Here is a 19,194-nt window from a genome sequence, read left to right on the forward strand (position 1 = left end):
GTCCGACTACAATTCATGAGAGGAATAATACTAAAACCCTTACCAACGTATCTACGAATACCTGAAAATTTTTTAAGACAGGTTTAATGCACTCGAAGCGTATAAACTTTCAAGACTTAGATCCTCTAAACGTATCAATAAGGTACAAAAATTTTGGAGCGGAAAAACTCGAACCTTCAACTCGTTGGTCGGAGCTATCTAAACCAATCGAGTTAAACAAGAACCTGAATCAACACAACAGCTAAATGAAATCAATAGATTTGATGCTAACAATCCTTTAAATCAAGCTCTCTCTGAGCTCAAACTTAAAATTTTCAGACTAAAAAATATAAAAAATATTGGAAAGTAGATAAAATCCAATCCAGGCAATACCAATATCCTATAAAACACATCTCTGAAGAATTTCTACTAAACTATGGAGCTCATAAGAAAAATATGCAAATCAAAAGCCTAACTCGAACAGCAGCCGCCTTTCTTTACAGCAGAAACGTCCTTACCGACGTCGATTTTCTCTCCTTTCGAAGGAACCGAAGCAGCAGCTGCGTCCTCGCCAGCCTCCATGGCTTTCTTGCTTACAATGTGATAGATTTGAGTGAGGACTTCGGCGAACGCGTTCTCGACGTTGGTTGCTTCAAGTGCAGATGTTTCCATGTAATACAGAGACTCCTTCTCAGCAAAAGATTTTCCATCCTCTGTTGAGACTGCCACCAGGTGTCGAAGATCTGATTTGTTACCAACAAGCATGACGACGATGTTGGGATCTGTATGGTCTCGTAACTCTCGTAACCACCTCTCGACGTTTTCGAAAGTGGAATGTCGTGTGACATCATAGACGAGCAGTGCACCTACAGCGCCTCGGTAGTATGCACTGGTTATTGCACGATACCTATGCCCCAAACGAGATGGTCAGTTCACGAAAAGCGTGAAGCAAGCACAACATGAAGTACTAAATCACGAGTGAAGCAAGCACAGTCACATTTGCCTCGGGATTTGTTATCTCGACGAACATAAGTTGATGTGCCTTTTCGCACATAAAAATGTTCATGATTTGAAGAATCCATGGCAGAGTACTAAACTCAGCAACAATAACGACGGAAAAGGCGCATCAACTTATGTTTGTCGAGATAACGAACAAAAGAATCAGAATCATCTTAACCATACTTGCATCACCATTCTTCAAGAACTTGGGCTCCTTCTCAAGTTCTGTGAGATCCCTCGTCACTTGGAGAGGGGAACGAAACATTCTTTATAAGGGTGTGGAAACCTCTCATCAGACGTGTTTTAAAACTTGAGGTTGACGGTGATACAGAACGGGCCAAAGAGGACAATATCTACTAGCAGTGGACTTGGGTTATTACAAATGATATCAGAGCTAGGCACCTAGCAGTGGGCCACTTAGGATACTAGACCCCGAAGGGGGTGGATTGTGAGATCCCACATCGGTTGGAGAGGGGAACGAAGCATTCTTTATAATGGTGTGGAAACATCTTCCTATTAGACGTGTTTTAAAATCATGAGGTTGACGATGATACGTTACGAGCCAAAGAGGACAATATCTACTAGCGGTGGACTTGGGTTATTACAAATGATATCAAAGCTAGGCACCGAGCGGTGGGCCACTTAGGACGTTGGGCCCTGAAGGGGGTGGATTGTGAGATCCCACATCGGTTGGAGAGGGGAATGAAGCATTCTTTATAAGGGTGTGGAAACATCTCCCTATCAAACGTGTTTTAAAACCATGAGGTTGACGACGATACATTACGAGCCAAAGAGGACAATATCTACTAGCGGTGGACTTGGGTTATTACAAATGATATCAAAGCTAGGCACCGAGCGGTGGGCCACTTAGGACGTTGGGCCCCGAAGGGGGTGGATTGTGAGATCCCACATCGGTTGGAGAGGGGAATGAAGCATTCTTTATAAGGGTGTGGAAACATCTCCCTATCAAACGTGTTTTAAAACCATGAGGTTGACGACGATACATTACGAGCCAAAGAGGACAATATCTACTAGCGGTGGATTTGGGTTATTACAAATGATATCAAAGCTAGGCACCGAGCGGTGGGCCACTTAGGACGTTGGGCCCCGAAGGGGGTGGATTGTGAGATCCCACATCGGTTGGAGAGGGGAATGAAGCATTCTTTATAAGGGTGTGGAAACATCTCCCTATCAAACGTGTTTTAAAACCATGAGGTTGACGACGATACATTACGAAGGGTGTGGAAACATCTCCCTATCAAACGTGTTTTAAAACCATGAGGTTGACGACGATACATTACGAGCCAAAGAGGACAATATCTACTAGCGGTGGATTTGGGTTATTACAAATTGACGACGATACATTACGAGCCAAAGAGGACAATATCTACTAGCGGTGGATTTGGGTTATTACAAATAATATCAAAGCTAGGCACCGAGCGGTAGGCCACTTAGGACGCTGGGCCCCGAAGGGGGTGGATTGTGAGATCTCACATCGGTTAGAGAGGACAATGAGTGCCAGCAAGGATACTGGAACCTAAAGTGGGGTGGATTGTGAGATCCTACGTCGGTTGGAGAGAAGAACAAAACATTCTCTAGCAAACGCGTTTTAAAACCGTGAGACAGACAGCGATACGTAATGGGCCAAAGCGGATAATATCTACTAGCGGTGGGCTTGGGAACTACCAAATCCGATTACAATTGTTCTAGAACACAGGGCAGTCATTTACAATTGTGAAAAGAAAATCCCACTAATGAAATGTTTCCAAAAGTCATACTAAAATCTGTCACTTCACTTCAACATTTCATACAGAATTACAGAAACGTAACCATACAAGCAACTCTAAGTAGCTTCCATTAGATCCACTAATTTTGTAAGCAACCATTGCAGTTCAATGCATAAAAAACCGATTTATTGGATGAGTAAAGACATGATTTAACTCATACAATTAAAGCTAATACAGAGACAATGCCATCAGTAAGATCATCCAAAAACCACATTAGCTGTTCATCAACAACCACATATAGCAAAATTAAGAAATACCCAGATCTTGAAAAAGCCAGAGTTCAAAGATGAGGAAATATACGAACCTTTCCTGGCCAGCAGTATCCCAAATCTGGGCCTTGACGACCTTGCTATCAACATTCAAGCTCCGAGTAGCAAACTCAACCCCAATAGTGGACTTAGATTCGAGGCTAAACTCGTTTTTGGTGAACCTGGAGAGCAAATTAGACTTACCCACACCAGAATCTCCAATTAAAACGACCTTAAAGAGATAATCATAGTCATCTTCAGCTCGGTAGCCGGCCATCGCAGTCCCCCTTCTGAAGAACAAGAAGAAGAACTTTGGTTGGATCAGATCTCTGCGAGTGTGCGCTTTTTGGGGGGTTCTTTTCTTTGTTCCTCTTGTTTCGAGACAGTGGGAGTTGGAAATGGGAGAGACCGCTGTGTTTGCCGCTGCGCTGGGCTGGACGACGATGCGTCTCCTTTTCAAATTTTGGAATTCCTATGAAATCGCTTTGGATTTTGAGCTCTACAAATTGTTGAATTGACGTCCATGTCCTTGGTCATGGACTCATTGTCAAGACTATTCTAGCTTCTTGCATTGGGTAAGTAAGGTCATTTTTGTCATTTTGCATGCCACTCATCCAAAGCATAGGGAAATAAATTTGGAATTTGTTGGTGGGAAAAAGTTTGAAGCTTTTGAGTTTTCTTTCAAGTTTGGTTTGATTTTTGGTTTCAAATTTGTGAAAACTACCATGACTTAATGGAATTTATTTCGTTCATGTGCTTGAGGAATGTGGTGGGATCATATAAAAGTAAATGAAACATTAATATAAACCTTTCAATCCAGCTATAGCTGTCGTAACTATAGTGTACTGAATCGAGATCTGTAGCTATAGCTATCGTAACTATAGTGTACTGAATCGAGATCTGTAGCTATAGAACAGTAGAGTCTCAATCATGTATGTGACAATTTAGCTACTGTAACCATGGTATATTGAATCGAGATCTATAGTTGTAGAACAATAAAGAGTCTTAGTTTTCCACTCTATGATGGAAACGTTCGTAATTCAGCTCTGAATTAAGTCTCAGTCATGTATGTGACAAGGTAGCTACTATAACTATGGTGTATTGAATTGAGATTTATACCTGTAGAACAATAAAGAGTCTTAGTTTTCCATTTCAACTCTACGATTGAGACGCTCCTAATTCAGTCTCAGCCATATATATGTGACAATCTAGCTACTGTAACTATGGTATATTAAATCCACTCTATGATTGAGACACTCCTAATTCAGCTCCTAGTTCAGTCTCGGCCATGTATGTGACAATCTAGCTAGTGTAACAACTATATTATATTGAATCGAGATCTATAACTATACAAATTACAAGAATAAGGAATCTGGTCGTCTACTAAGTTCGAGACACCCCTAATCAAGTGTTAAGTCATATACGTGACAATCTCTTTGTGGGTATGTTTTATCAGAGAAAAACCACAAAATCACTTCAAATCTATAGAAAGTAGTTACTAGAAGGCATGCAGTCTTGTCGAACCTATCTCGTCCAAGATTATCAACTCATCGACAACGATTTCACAGACGAGTTGCTATTGTAAACAATGCAAAACAGATTCCAAATGGCCACAATAGCTAACTAAGTAATGATAATCCTGATATACAGAAGTGGCTGTGAATGCATAGAAAGTAATAAGGCTGTTACAGACAAAGTTACAGACAAGATCTTCCATTTAAAAGCCCCTACCAAATTTGGTGTACCAAAAATGAACTCTACCTCCTCTCTATAATACATGTTTCAAACAGGAGCAGGGCTTTTCTCAAGGAGTTCTTTCCCAGTAATACCATCCTTCAAGGTTTTGAAGTAAATATTGTAGTCCTTTTCCGGGGGGGGATTCTCAGGGTCCACACTGAATGGCTCACTAAATGGAATCACACTTTTAACCTGCAAATGAATAAGAACATCGCTAAAAACTTGAATGCTAACTACAATGGATCAGCTATATGATCAAAATCCCAGGTTCAATACGCTGTCTTTCAGAAAAGAGAGAGATTCTTACCCCTAATGCACTGGCATTGGCCGTTTTCTTCCTTTTTTCGGTTCGCTTAGGGGCTGAAGGGAGGGGGGACTCGATCTTTTGGACTTTTGTTATTTTGTTTGGACTCGGTCCCAAACGATCTTAAGACGTGCTAATGAAAAATAATGGGTGAAAATGTGATTTATTGTTCTATTATGGTCAATGAAATTAGTGGCATCAGGAATTTTTTCTACGTATGAAGAACAAACAAGTCAATGGACCTGTATTTTAATTCTATAGCTAGAACCATTGTTAGGAACCACGAACGTTCACAATGGTATGATATTGTCCACTTTGAGCATAAGCTCTTATGGCTTTGCTTTTGGTTTTTCAAAAGGCCTCCTACTAGTGGAGATGTATTCCTTACTTATAAACCCATGATCGTTCCTTTAATTAGCTAATGTGGCACTCCCTCCCAACAATCCTCAACAACCATAACACCCGGGACGGGAAGAATAAAGGGACATTAGACAGATCATGAAGGGATTAAATGGAGAGTAGGATTGTTTTATCACTCGAGAGTAAAATAAAGTAGAGAGGGAGGGATGGAGGGAGGGTATTACCTCGAATGTTTTGTCACACGTATACGGACTTTCCAAAGCAGCGATGCAAATACGAGCAACCTCTTCCCTCGATATCTTTCCCTGCACGAAAAGAAAAGAATACTCTCATAAGAAATCAATGACAGTATCTCTAAACTCTAGGCATTGTTTATTTGCTGTTGTGATACCGTTATATTATCTCCTTGATCGAAAATGAGATCGGCACCAGCGGGCTCCTCGGTTAACGCACAAGGTCTTACAATTGCATAAGGAATTCCACTTTCTCGAATTAAGTCCTCTCCCTGTAGAGGAAATGGCCAATATTGAAATGAAACTAAACATAAAAACTAAAAAGTAGCTGAAACTAATGTGTGGAAGATTGTATGAATAGAGTTGGTCTTAAACCTTCAATTTGAATGTAAGAATAAAATCCAATTCTTTATTCAATCGGACGGCAGGAGGTTGCTTGCTGAGATCGAGCCCTGGCCTATCAGGTCGTGTGACTCCAGCAGAACTCACATGCACAAACCTAAAGTAGACGAACAGATAGACGAACCGTGTAAGAGAATCGGAAAAGATCGAAATCAGCTTAGTAGTTCTAAAAGATGGCATTTTGGTAAACCTGGGAGTTATGGGATCTTTAATATAAGCCCTTATACTTGATAATGGAAGCTGAAATGCACCTTCTACAAAAGTTGGGTTGAGTTTCCCATCATACTCAAACTTGCTAAACATGAGCTGCATATGACTATCAGTGCATCAGAAGTGCGTGTGAAAAATATTATGAGAATGAGAATGAACTAGGAGAAAAGTAGGGTGAGGATTCGGCTAATTAAGCAGTTAATCATGAGATTATAAGTAAGGAATACATCTTCATTGGTACGAGACCTTTTGGTAAAACAAAAAACAAATTCATGAGAACTTATGCTCAAAGTGGACAATATCATACCATTGTGGAGAGTCGTGATTCCTACCATGGTATTAGAGTCAGGCCCTTAACTTAGCCATGTCAATAGTATCCTCAAGTGTCGAACAAAGAAGTAGTGAACCTCGAAAGTGTAGTCAAAAGTGACTCAAAGTGTCGAACAAAGGGTGTATTTTATTCAGGGCTCCATAGGCCTCAGGGGAGGCTCTATAGTGTACTTTGTTCGAGGGGAGGATTGTTGAGGATTGTTGGAAGAGGAGTCACATCGACTAATTAAGCGGTTAATCATGAGATTATATGTAAGAAATACATCTTCATTGGTATGAGGCCTTTTGGGAAAACCAAAAACAAATCCACGAGAGCTTATGCTCAAAGTGGACGATATCATACCATTGTAGAGAGTCGTGATTCCTAACAAAGTAATCTTACCTGCAGTGACACAATATTTGTAGGGTCAAAAGGTGGGGCATCTACAACAGTTCGAGCTCGAAATATTGGCCTCAAAGAAGAAAATGGCACACGAACCTGAGGAAACGGGAAATATAACCAGTCATTGGTAGTTCGATTGTTAGTAAAAGAAAAGCCCCAATCAAGGTCAAATGGTGTTACTCACAGACTGCCATTGGCCTTTGACAGTGTCGAAGCCGGCTGTATAACCAATAGTATCCCAATCAGTGCTGGTGCGCACGATCAGTTTATACCGACGGCCATCGCCTTTGAGACGCAATTCCAATCCATCATAAGCAGAAAGATCTTCTGGTACAGAAAAGTTCTGTATAAATACAAAAAATGGAATAGCTATGACATTAGATAGGGGAATGAAAGGGAGCAACCACCTTAATTCAAAAGACTCGGAGAAGATCAAGGATCAGAAATGGCTCATTTGAAGGACAAGCTTATGAGGAAGAACAGTACATTTCATTCATAATAAGCTTAAAAATAAAATGAATGGTAAAAAAGTTCTGTAAGACAAGATTTTGTCACCAATCCCTGACTTTTATAGAGTTATTTCAATTGTTTTCATAATCCTAACTTAGGAATGACCGTCGAGCATTCGGTACAGAAGAGGCGACTGCATTAGTTTTAGATATCTGAGAATGTAAAGCACGGACGAAGAAAATATTCAAAATATGTAAATTACCCGCGTCCGAACACTAGTAAAGCCACCATTGTTTGCAGTTGAAAGAACACCTAAAGCATATGCATCCAAAGTTAGATTCATGATCATAATGTGTTCATTCTATTAACAGTGAGGTAATCTTGGACTTGTACACTGTCTAAAGGCTTAATGGAAGAAACCTTTAAAAACTCCAGTTGGTCCACCATTTTCGCCACCTTTGAAGTCAATTTGAAATGAACTTTCACTCACTCCACCCATTACAACGTCATCTAAAGCACCCCAAGGAATTTCTTTGAGATTATTGCCTGCGAATTACAAAAAGAAAGCTCGATTACTCGTGGAACATGTTTCTTGCATTCGGTACATGATACACATGCATTCGTCATTGTTGCTAAAATCATCGTATTGGGTAACTCACTTTTTTCTTTCCCTCAGTACTAGTAATCTTCGAATTTTTAATCCCATACGTATCGTAATAAAGAATTGTAACAGCCTAAGCTCACTGCTAACAGATATTGTCCTCTTTGGCTTTCCCTTCCAGGCTTCCCCTCAAGGCTTTAAAACGCATCCACTAGGGAGAAGTTTCCACACCCTTATAAGAAATGCTTTGTTCCCCTCTCCAACCGATGTGGGATCTCACAATCCACCCCCCTTGAGAGCCCAGCGTCCTCGCTAGCACACCGACAATGTCTGGCTCTGATACCATTTGTAACAGCCTAACCCCACCGCTAGCAGATATTGTCCTCTTTGGCTTTCCCTTCCAGGCTTCCCCTCAAGGCTTTAAAACGCATCCACTAGGGAGAAGTTTCCACACCCTTATAAGAAATGCTCCGTTCCCCTCTCCAACCGATGTGGGATCTCACAATCCACCCCCCTTGAGAGCCCAGCGTCCTCGCTAGCACACCGACAATGTCTGGCTCTAATACCATTTGTAACAGCCTAACCCCACCGCTAGCAGATATTGTCCTCTTTGGGCTTTCCCTTCCGGGCTTCCCCTCAAGGTTTTAAAACATGTCCATAGGGAGAGGTTTCCACCCTTATAAGGAATGTTTCGTTCCCCTCTCCAACCGATGTGGGATCTCACAAGAATCTAAGTGCCACACAGAAGCAAAGGAAAAGGAAAAAAATCACCAAAAACTCAATAAAATAGTACCTTCAAATCCAAAAAGTAACTTCCCATCTCGGAGTCCAACGCTAGCTTTCACAGCATTGATCAAATTTTGCATTCCAATAAACTCCACCAATTCTGGTGAATCACCTTTGATCTGCATTAGTCCACCATTAAATAATCTTGCCAGTAAGTATCATTTCTTACATTGGCTAGAACACATGATCAAGTAAACTAAAATTTTGTTCAACTCCCGAAACAAATTCAAATCTGACTCGGACATTTAGTTCATCACCTCGGGTTCAAAGAACTTGACTCCCTGCACCATATCAAAGATTGAATCAGAAAGCCGTCGGAAGGCGAGTATACAGATTAAACCAGAAGTTTGTGAAGTTGACAAAATGGTGAGCTACTTCAAAATATTAATACAACTACCGCATAGTCAGCCATATACATACTTGGCTATACTTTGCTCTGTCTGGAGTGTCTCCTTCCTTTGGCCCAACAATGACGGAGACAGCATTAATAACTTTCCTCACTCCCTTAAAGTTATGAGGTGCCAAAGTGCTCCCCTTTGTAACATCCCCAACAATCTAACATTCCAAGGGAAGGAAAATAATTTAAAGAATGAACCAACCAGAAGCAGAATGTGATTTCTTAATATTACAAACTACCTATTGTGAAGTACCAAAATCTAGTATACTTATTTTCTATCATTTCGCATATCCGCTCCTCCCGGCTCCACGTTAGTGAACATATCGTATATGGCTATTGGGTTTTTAGACAAGTTCAGTTTTATGGCTAAAATTTATATCTAGCTAAATGAGATATTAGGATACATCTGACAGCACGGGTTGATGTGAAGTGAGAAATGAAGAAAAATAATACGTCAGAGATCCCATATTGGTTGGGGAGGAGAATGAAGCATTTTTTATAAGAGTGTGGAAATCTCTTCCCAGCAGACGCGTTTTAAAAGCCTTGAGGGGAACTTGAAAGGAAAAGCCTAAAGAGGACAATATCTACTAACGGTGGGCTTGGGTCATTACAAATGGTATCAGAGCCAAACACTGGGCGATGTGCCTACGAGGAGGTTAACCCTGAAGGGAGTGAACACGAGGCGGTGTGCCAACAAGAACGGGAGATCCCACATCGATTGGAGAAGGGAATGAGTGTCAGCGAGGATGCTGGGCCCCCGAAAGAGGGTGGATTGTGAGATCCCACATCAGTTGGAGAGGAGACGAAGCATTCTTTATAAGGTTGTGGAAACCTCTCCATAGGCGATGTGTTGGCAAGGAAGCTAAGCTCCGAAGGGGAGTGGACACGAGGCAATATGCCAACAAGGACGTTGGGCCCCGAAGGAGGGTGGATTGAGGGATTCCACATCGATTGGAGAATGAATCGAGTGCTAGCAAGGACGCTGGGCCCCAAAAGAGGGTGACCTGTGAGATCCCACATCGGTTGGGGAGGAGAACGAGGCATTTTTTATAAGGGTGTGGAAACCTCTCCCTGGGCGATGTGCCAGGGGGAGGCTAAGCCCCAAAGGCAGGTGGACACGAGGCGGTGTGCCAGCAAGGACGCTAGGCCCCGAAGAAGGGGTGGATTGGGGGGTCCTACATCGATTGGAGAAGGGAACGAGTACCAAAGAGGACATTGGGCCTTGAAGGAGGGTGAATTGTGAGATCTCACATCGATTGGGGAGGAGGACGAAGCATTCTTCATAAAAGTGTGGAAACCTCTCCCTAGCAGATGCGTTTTAAAAACCTCAAGGGGAAGCCTGAAAAAGAGCCCAAAGAGGACAATATTTACTAGCGGTGGGCTTGGGCCGTTACAACAAATGGTATCATAGCCAGACATCGGACAATGTGCCAGCAAAGAGGCTAAGCTCCGAAGGGGGGGTGGACACAAGGTGGTGTACCAGCAAGGACGCTGAGCCCCGAAGAAGGGTGGATTGGGGGTCCCACATCGATTGGAGAGGGAACGAGTGCCATCGAGAACGCTGAGCCTTGAAGGCGGGTGGATTGTGAGATCCCACATCGGTTGGGGAGGAGAACAAAGCATTCTTTATAAAGGTGTGGAAAACTCTCCCTAGCATACCCGTTTTAAAAACCTTGAGGAGAAGCTTGAAAGGGAAAACCCAAAGAGAACAATATTTGCTAGGAGTGTGCTAGGGCCGCTACTATACGTTTATGTGAGTCATACCATTTGGAAACGGTTGAAGAAGTGCCAAATGATTAAGAGTTAATGATCCAACTTCCTAAGACATGTTTTTCCATTCGCTTCACAGCAGAGTCGATTAAGTTACTTGGCACAGACTTTCATTTCGCTCACCAATTACCATCCAAAACACAATGAATTTACTATAAAGCAAAGAGCAAAAGCATAACCAATAAATCAAAAAGCATTTACAACAACTGACCAAGTCAATATCAGGGCCTAGCATCTTTCTTGCTTTCTCTTCATTTCTAACCTGAAAGAGGTTTCATGAACAACAAAGAACGTGAAAATCTGTTTAAAACAAGAAAAAAAGAAAGAACTCATCACTACTTTTCTATCTCTTCTCAAAAGTTCAACAAATAACAAGGCTAATAACATACCAAAGCTCGAACAGGCAACCCTTTTTTCCTCAAGATATCAACAACCCTTCTACCAACACCACCCGTTGCTCCAGCTACAAGAATGAATCCAGAAGTTTCCATTTCTTCAACAGGTTTGTTCGTAGATGGACCCGACAATTTAGCAATCAGAGACTCAAAAAACTTCACCATTAACGAACAAACATTCAGTCAATCGATCAATTCAACAAAACCCATAACATTAAGAAACTAATCCAACCTTAGCAGGAGATGGAGGTCCGTTGAAATAGTACAACGTTCTCAAAAACCTACCAAAATCCCAAGCCTCCGAAGAAATGGGTTTGGGTGACAGTCTCACAGAGCAGGATTTTGAGATGTTTAAATGGATCAAAGAGTGATTTCCGCCGAAAACTTGGAGGAACGGATTAGAAATTATAGATGGTACCAAGAACTTCCTTCGACCAATGGGCGATGGTGATGTTGTAGTACTCTGCAAAAGGGCAAATCAAGATGGATTTAGAGAATAATCGACATGGGTATATCAGATTAAAGATTGATATCAATTTCTTCAAATGTGATCACCTTTAGAACGATGGAAGACGAAGATTGAGATGAGAATTGGAGGCAAACACAGCCCATTTCCATTCTTCAAGTGAGATAGAAACAAGGGAAAGTTTGAGAAATATCGATTCATATTCTGTTCTCTTTTTATGATAATTTTCGAATTAGAAACAAATATAGACCACACAGTCGTTAGAAGCCTTCCCTCGCTTTCTGGAAGAGCAGAAAAAATTATGGATTAAGCGGCTTCTAATTAAAAATTAAGTTTAATTAGATTCATTAATGGATGTGTGCAAAAAAGAAATCATGCGTTTGCCGGGAGTCGAACCCGGGTCTATTGCTTGGAAGGCAATTATCCTAACCGTTGGACTACAAACGCTAGTATATGCACAGTTATCAATAACTAATTAATAATTAATTTTAATTATTTTAATTAATGGTTATGGGCCAAAAAGGAAAAAAACATGCGTTTGCCGGGAGTCGAACCCGGATCTATTGCTTGGAAGGCAATTATCCTAACCGTTGGACTACAAACGCTGGTATATACACAGTTATCAATAACCAATTAATAATTATGTTTAATTATTTTAATTAATGCTTATGGGCCAAAAAGGAAACAAATATGCGTTTGCCGGGAGTCGAACCCGGGTCTATTGCTTGGAAGGCAATTATCCTAACCGTTGGACTACAAACGCTAGTATATGCACAGTTATCAATAACTAATTAATAATTAATTTTAATTATTTTAATTAATGGTTATGGGCCAAAAAGGAAAAAAACATGCGTTTGCCGGGAGTCGAACCCGGATCTATTGCTTGGAAGGCAATTATCCTAACCGTTGGACTACAAACGCTGGTATATACACAGTTATCAATAACCAATTAATAATTATGTTTAATTATTTTAATTAATGCTTATGGGCCAAAAAGGAAACAAATATGCGTTTGCCGGGAGTCGAACCCGGGTCTATTGCTTGGAAGGCAATTATCCTAACCGTTGGACTACAAACGCTGATATGTAAATGGTTATCATTTTAAAAATTAATTTTAATTAAATATAACCCGGGTCTATTGCTTGGTAAAGCCGCTGGTATGAATTGTGGCTTCTATTTAAAAATTAAGTTTAATTAGATTAATTAATGGATGTGTGCCTAAAAACAGGAAAAATATGCGTTTGCCGGGAGTCGAACCCGGGTCTATTGCTTGGAAGGCAATTATCCTAACCGTTGGACTACAAACGCTGGTTTGTACACACTTATCAATAAATATTAATAATGGCAAGGATACCTTTTCCAGCGTATTAATGTTAGAAACAGTGAATGTGAGACTTCAACGTAACAACCCTAGATGTATACTTAACCTAATGTCGCTATTGTATACATATCATAGACATTTTATGTGGAAATACTTCATTTAAAACTTTATCATAAAAACATAGTCATGGACTTGCATATTTTCTAGAAGATCTTTAAATAAAACAACAAAAATTGAAAGACATAAAGTAAAAATGTCATATACTAATCGAGTCGTTGGCGCGTGTGCAACTGCTGGTTGTAGGTGCGACACGTGGCACAATGAGACACTGACGCATGTGTAGGTCATACCTAGGTCAAGGCGCAGGTCGCGGCCCCTAAGGTTGGGCTAAGTTTACGAGCCTTAGGTTTGGACCACTACAGGTTTTGGGCACGACGATTGGTTGCCAGCGGGTCGTGGGTTATGGTCGAGGGTACTGGTCTAGGCTGTTGCGGTGTTGGGCCGAGTCTTGATTTTGAGTCGTGGATTAAGAGGTTATGTATTGGATAAGCGGTTGGGTACCCAATCCGGGATCTAACTCAGGAGGTCATCTTCTTCACCCGAATTCCTCACGATTTTTCGATGACTTTTTCTCTCTTCCCCTTTTTTGGTGCAAGTTATTTTTTTTTTATTATTATTATTTTTTTTTGCCATTACACTGAAGCTCTCGAGCAACATCTCCTTAATTGAGGCTCGAACAACATCTCCTTAATTGAGGCTCTAATATATGATAAATATTTAGTTACTTCTAATTTTTGAGGTAAAATTGGAAAGTTTTGAGTAAATAAATACACCTACCAAATATGAAAAAAAAATATAAATAAATAAAAGTAAAACTAAATGTTAGTTTATTTTTGAAAGTATAAAAAAAAATGTTTTTAATTAAAATTTAAAATTATAAAATAGAATAAATATTAGAAATTGAAAATTGAAAATAAGATTTATAATTTTACCAAAAAATAATATAATTTAAAAATCTTCCCTATCCTTCTATCACTATCACATGTCCCCAAATCCTCCAAACATTACTCTTTTCCCCCTACTCTCTACTTTACGTTAATTAAATCAAATGCCCCACGTCTCAATGGTTACGTGTTATTCAAGCAAAAAAGAAGTCTAAACTAACGTACGGTTAAATGTGAAGATGAGCTGGTCGAGTTGTGGACATGTGCTTAGAGCCCGTATTGGTATGTTATTATGACTAACACATTTCGATACATAAGTCAATGAATTCAGGTTAATTCGTATCGAGTCTAAGAAAAATTTGTGAAGTTAGAGTATTCATAGTATGTAACAGCTCAACCCACCTTAGCAGATATTACCCTTTCCGGGCTTTCCCTTTTGAACTTCCTCTCAATGTTTTAGTAGATATTGTCCTCTTTGGGCTTTTCCGAGCTTCCCTTTAAGGTTTTTAAAACGATATACTACGGAGAGGTTTCCACACTTTTATAAATGTTTTGTTCTCCTCCCGAACTGATGTGGGATCTCACATAAAACGCCTAAGCCCACCTCTAGCAGATATTGTCCATTTTAGGTTTTCCCTCTCGAGCTAGAGAGAGGTTTTCACACCCTTATAATGCTTTGTTCTCCTCCCCAACCGATGTGGGATCTCCAAAACGCCAAAGCTTACCACTAGCAATCCTCTTTGGCCTTTCCCTTGTGGGCTTCCCCTCAAGATTTTAAAACGCATCTAGTAGGGAGAGGTTTCCGCACCCTTATAAAGAATGTTTCATTCCCCTCTTCAATCGACGTGAGATCCCACAATACACCTCCTTTCGAGGCTCAGCGTCCTCACTAACACTTGTTCCTCTCTCCAAATGGTGTGGAATCTCACATAGAGAGTTCCCGAAAACCATTCTATATACCGGACACAACATTACCAACATAAAATTTCACCAATGGTTGACACATAGGTCAGCTCGACGCTCAACCAGGTGCTAAATAGCATGTCATGTTAAAGATGAGGAGCTCGACTATTCCACCCTTCTTCGACTCGTTTGATTGGTGCAAATATCGTTAAAAATTTGACTAACTATATAGAAAAACTATACCGATCAATTAATTTTTATAAATTTTGAATTTGTCGAGACCTAGAGCTCGAGATCATTAAAAAAAAAAAAAAACAAAACATCCCCACTTAAAAGTAGTCAAGAACTTTGACACATTTTGTTCATCTCCAAGCTCTCTCTTCATGGCTGCTTCAACCAACAAAACCCTATTGCTCATCTTCTTCCTTCTTCTTCTTCTTCTTCTTCTTCTTCTTCTTCACAACAACAACCTCTTCTTCGCCGCCCTCCCCAAAGGCCACACGCCGCCGTCGTCTCCCAGCCAGAAAGCCCATGCCATCCACTCCGACCAGACGCTCCTCCGTGGCCGCCGCCTCATCGCCGCCGCACATCCCCGACATTATTATTTTTATTACGACAGCGATCGTATTCTCCGCTCCGTCCCCAGCCCCGGTGTCGGCCATTAACAGCTTCCACAGTACACAAACCCAATCATTATTTCATATTTTGTAATTTTTTTTCTTCTTTTTCTTTCATCAAATTTTGGGAATTGGATTTTGTGTTATGATTAGGGTTATCAGTGTGTAGAAAAAAAGAGACCCTTTTAGTTTTGATCATTCAATTTAATTATAATTTTTGTTCCATCTAAATTAATTCTAATATTTAGAACGATAAAAATCAAGACGAGCAGGTTCTATGTAATAATTACGATCCGTATCCTTAGTCTATTTAACTCTTAATACGTGATTAAGATAGGTGAATTATTTTGAATCCATCCCCTCGAGGAACACGACGTAATAATTTTTCATCATATGATTTGAGCACCATGACAACTCAAATCCACTATTAGCAGATATTGTTCGTTTTGGTTCGTTACATATTGTCGTCAGCCTCACGATTTTAAAACATGTCTATTGAGAAGAGGTTTTCAAACCCTTATCAGGAATATTTCTTTCTCCTCTCCAACCCACGTGAGATCTCACAATCCATCCCACTTGGGGGACTGTTGCTACATCGTCCAATGTCTGGCTCTAATACTATTTGTAACAGCTTAGGCCGCCGCTAGCAGATATTGTCTGTTATGTATCGTTGTTAGTCTCACGACTTTAAAACATGTCTACTGAGAAGAGGTTTTCAAACCCTTATAAGAAATGTTTCGTTCTCCCCTCCAACCGATGTGGGATCTCACAATCCATCCCACTTGGAGGACTGTTGTCACACCGCCCAATGTTTGGCTCTGATACTATTTGTAACAGCTCGGGCTGTCGCTAGCAGATATTGTCTGTTTTGGTCTGTTACATATCGTCGTTAGCCTCACAACTTTAAAACGTGTCTACTAGGAAGAGGTTTTCAAACCTGTAGAAGAAATGTTTCGTTCTCCTCTCAAACCAATGTGGGATCTCACAATCCATCCCACTTAAGGGACTGTTGCTACACCACCCAGTGTCGGCTCTGATACTATTTGTAACAATTCGGGCCGCTGCTAGCAGATATTGTCTGTTTTGACTCGTTACGTATCGTCGTAGTTAAATAATTTAATTTTAATTTTAATTTAGTTTTATAAAATTTGAAGCTTAATACTTAATAAATAAAAAATATCTTATTTTCTTTGTTTCATTCTCATTCCATTAATTAATTGGATCCCCACTAGACTCCTCCTATAAAGTAATTAAAATTGCGTCAATTACACACCATGTTGACTTATTTAACAAGCAATTAATATTTATCCCTTTTTTTTATTTATTTATTTTATTTACAATATTACAAAAAATTTGAATATCTCTACATTAATTAGATGAATTTCTCGAGTTTTAATTATTTAATTGATAATTTTATAGCTCGAGTATATATAGCTTAGTAGTAATTAGAAATGTCCACAAGAGTGGGACAGACGTATTACTCGTCTCCATCCCTTCTTCTTCATTTATTTTTTTTGGGTCGAAAAGATTTATGAAAAATCATGTTCTTCGTTTTTATATCGAGATAATTTCTATTTTCAATATAATTTATATATAAACAAAAAATAAAAAAAAATATAATAAATCCAATAATAAACTTGCTTTATATATAAAAATGATGGATACTAGGACGAGGCTAGGGACGGAGAATATAATCCCCGTCCTCGACCAAGTTTAGCTCATGAGAAAAAAAGAATTCTCTTCACTCTCTTTTTCATTTTTCGTTTAAATAGAGATTCGTTTAAATAGAGATTCTCAACTTTAGTTGAGACCGATCATGTCACGGGTTAAATGAAAACGTGGAAAATGTTAACATTTGAATTTTATAAAAATAAAATTGATAAATAGTTATTAAAAAATATTAAAAAAAATATATCATTTTCAAATAAGTTAGATTTCTTATTATTAAGATTATGTTCATATTAAAGCTATTTTATATTTTGTGGGATAATAAAAAAATTCATTTTATTATTTATATGAATGTCAAATCATAAATATATGGAAATTTAATGCCTTTTGTGTAAGGGAATCATAAAGTAAAGGCTCCAAAATTGTCCCATTGTCCCTACAACCATTTAGAGCAATAAATTTATTATTAATAAGAGAGGGAGAGGTAGCTTAAAATTTTTATATATATCCTCGAATTTAAATTTTTAAAAAAAATCTCAAAAATACTCTTATTGATGGTAGGGTGTCACGGTCATGCTTGTCCAAGACATGTTGTCTATAACCGCATGTATGACGTCCTGATCATGCTTGTTTAAGATGGGTTGTTCATAATCGCATACTGATTCCAAACCTCTTTTACATGCTATCATCTTAGATAGACCTTTACTGTTTCAGTTATGTCAAAATAGGGGTGTATGTGATAAGAATCACGGTGGTCCAAATGGACCTATTACACGATCCAACGCCAAGAGATTCAAAAATGCCAAGAACAAGGTTCAAACCTACACAGGCAAAGCACAATTGATTTCAAATCTGTCTCCTTAGCCACTGAACACATCAACCTTGGTTAGAAAGTTTTATTTTTAATGGTATAAAGTTTGTAAGGGTCAAATGGTCAATTTGATCTTGTGTGGAGATTAAAGGGAATCGGGATTCAATTTTGGTTCTTTTGTCGGGAGACTATAAATACCCACACTATGTTAGGTAAAAATCAGATTGGTGGATCAATGTAATTCAGATCAGACGTTTCCCTTATAAATCTGAGCATCAATTTTGTCATTTCTAAGTTATAAATCTGAGCATCAATTTTGTCATTTTTAAGTTTCAAGCAATTCTTGTGTAGAATTGCATCCGAGCCATTCAATTAAGTCTTGATCAAATTCGATTGTGGAGTGACTCAATTTAGAACAATGTTTCCGAATCTTGCTTTTAGATCTTCGATCGTAAGAGTTAATCTAATTTTAGTCATATCTCTTGGATCTGAATTTTGTATAAGGAGGCAATTGATTCAAGGTTCTTGTTTCAACAAAAGCTTGGATGATTGGGCTAAAGATTAGGGTTACCTTATTGGTATGAATATTTATCGAAATCATGTCTACACTCGCAAGGGCTAAAATGCTCCAAAATGTAGAAGAGGATATGACTAGTTGTCAATTCTTCCTACCCAAGTTATATGCTATCAAGGTCGTTGTTGTTGCTTACTCACTTTTAACTTATAACAATACTTTCTTTCAGATTTTTTCAACATATTTCCTTTCTCACTTTTTCTAAAATATTTCTCTCAAATGTGACTCGAGGCTTGAACATACACCGACGTTGTCCGCGAAGTCCGAATTACTCACACTGATTTGTTTGCTGGGTTAGAACAAGTGCCACATAATCACTGTCTCGCTGCTGCAAGGGTGCGATTGTGACACAAAACTCGAAGAACTATTAGTTGCCACGAAAGGTCGTCGGCATGTATTATTTGTACCTTCGTATCTTCTTCATTATTTATTTTGAATTTTTCTAGACTTTTCTTTCGTTTTGTTTTGTAGATTTGATGCTATGAAGTTTTCTATTCCTTTTAAATAAATTGAATTTTTT

The 19,194-nt window shown here is 39.3% G+C and overlaps 2 protein-coding genes and 6 non-coding genes across 8 annotated transcripts; all 8 read right to left on the reverse strand.

Moving 5' to 3' along the window:
• Nucleotides 1-243: 243 nt before the first annotated feature.
• LOC111457023 (ras-related protein RABA1c) lies at nt 244-3,766 on the reverse strand. The gene is made up of 2 exons (XM_023099133.1): nt 3,070-3,766; nt 244-886 (listed from the first exon to the last, which is right to left on the reverse strand). Exons 1-2 carry the CDS (start codon nt 3,288-3,290, stop codon nt 451-453), a joined length of 657 nt encoding a protein of 218 aa, XP_022954901.1. The 5' UTR covers nt 3,291-3,766; the 3' UTR covers nt 244-450.
• A 796-nt stretch (nt 3,767-4,562) lies between these two features.
• On the reverse strand, nt 4,563-12,102 carry LOC111457021. The gene is made up of 16 exons (XM_023099131.1): nt 11,926-12,102; nt 11,603-11,833; nt 11,365-11,526; nt 11,187-11,237; nt 9,229-9,363; nt 9,066-9,089; nt 8,816-8,927; nt 7,842-7,967; nt 7,684-7,733; nt 7,156-7,314; nt 6,972-7,067; nt 6,240-6,355; nt 6,023-6,146; nt 5,806-5,919; nt 5,639-5,719; nt 4,563-4,942 (listed from the first exon to the last, which is right to left on the reverse strand). Exons 1-16 carry the CDS (start codon nt 11,986-11,988, stop codon nt 4,796-4,798), a joined length of 1,791 nt encoding a protein of 596 aa, XP_022954899.1. The 5' UTR covers nt 11,989-12,102; the 3' UTR covers nt 4,563-4,795.
• A 109-nt stretch (nt 12,103-12,211) lies between these two features.
• Nucleotides 12,212-12,283, reverse strand: TRNAG-UCC. The gene has a single exon. It is a non-coding gene; the product is annotated as a tRNA-Gly (tRNA).
• Nucleotides 12,284-12,369: 86 nt separating this feature from the next.
• On the reverse strand, nt 12,370-12,441 carry TRNAG-UCC. The gene has a single exon. It is a non-coding gene; the product is annotated as a tRNA-Gly (tRNA).
• An 86-nt stretch (nt 12,442-12,527) lies between these two features.
• TRNAG-UCC lies at nt 12,528-12,599 on the reverse strand. The gene has a single exon. It is a non-coding gene; the product is annotated as a tRNA-Gly (tRNA).
• An 86-nt stretch (nt 12,600-12,685) lies between these two features.
• TRNAG-UCC lies at nt 12,686-12,757 on the reverse strand. Its single transcript has one exon. It is a non-coding gene; the product is annotated as a tRNA-Gly (tRNA).
• An 86-nt stretch (nt 12,758-12,843) lies between these two features.
• TRNAG-UCC lies at nt 12,844-12,915 on the reverse strand. Its single transcript has one exon. It is a non-coding gene; the product is annotated as a tRNA-Gly (tRNA).
• Nucleotides 12,916-13,072: 157 nt separating this feature from the next.
• Nucleotides 13,073-13,144, reverse strand: TRNAG-UCC. Its single transcript has one exon. It is a non-coding gene; the product is annotated as a tRNA-Gly (tRNA).
• Nucleotides 13,145-19,194: the final 6,050 nt, after the last annotated feature.

Source organism: Cucurbita moschata, unplaced genomic scaffold (genome assembly GCF_002738365.1).
Source record: "Cucurbita moschata cultivar Rifu unplaced genomic scaffold, Cmos_1.0 Cmo_Scf00019, whole genome shotgun sequence".
NCBI lineage: Eukaryota > Viridiplantae > Streptophyta > Magnoliopsida > Cucurbitales > Cucurbitaceae > Cucurbita > Cucurbita moschata.

Bases quoted from the DNA above. Each gene is read 5' to 3' on its own strand.
- LOC111457023 (XM_023099133.1), bottom strand. From the start codon at position 3,290: ATGGCCGGCTACCGAGCTGAAGATGACTATGATTATCTCTTTAAGGTC. The intron at 887-3,069 runs GTTCGTATATTT...TTTGGGGCATAG, and splicing joins GATACTGCTGGCCAGGAAAG to GTATCGTGCAATAACCAGTG.
- LOC111457021 (XM_023099131.1), bottom strand. From the start codon at position 11,988: ATGGAAATGGGCTGTGTTTGCCTCCAATTCTCATCTCAATCTTCGTCT. The intron at 5,720-5,805 runs GTATCACAACAG...CTTTTCGTGCAG, and splicing joins ATCAAGGAGATAATATAACG to GGAAAGATATCGAGGGAAGA. The intron at 4,943-5,638 runs GTAATACCCTCC...ATTCATTTGCAG, and splicing joins CGTGTGACAAAACATTCGAG to GTTAAAAGTGTGATTCCATT.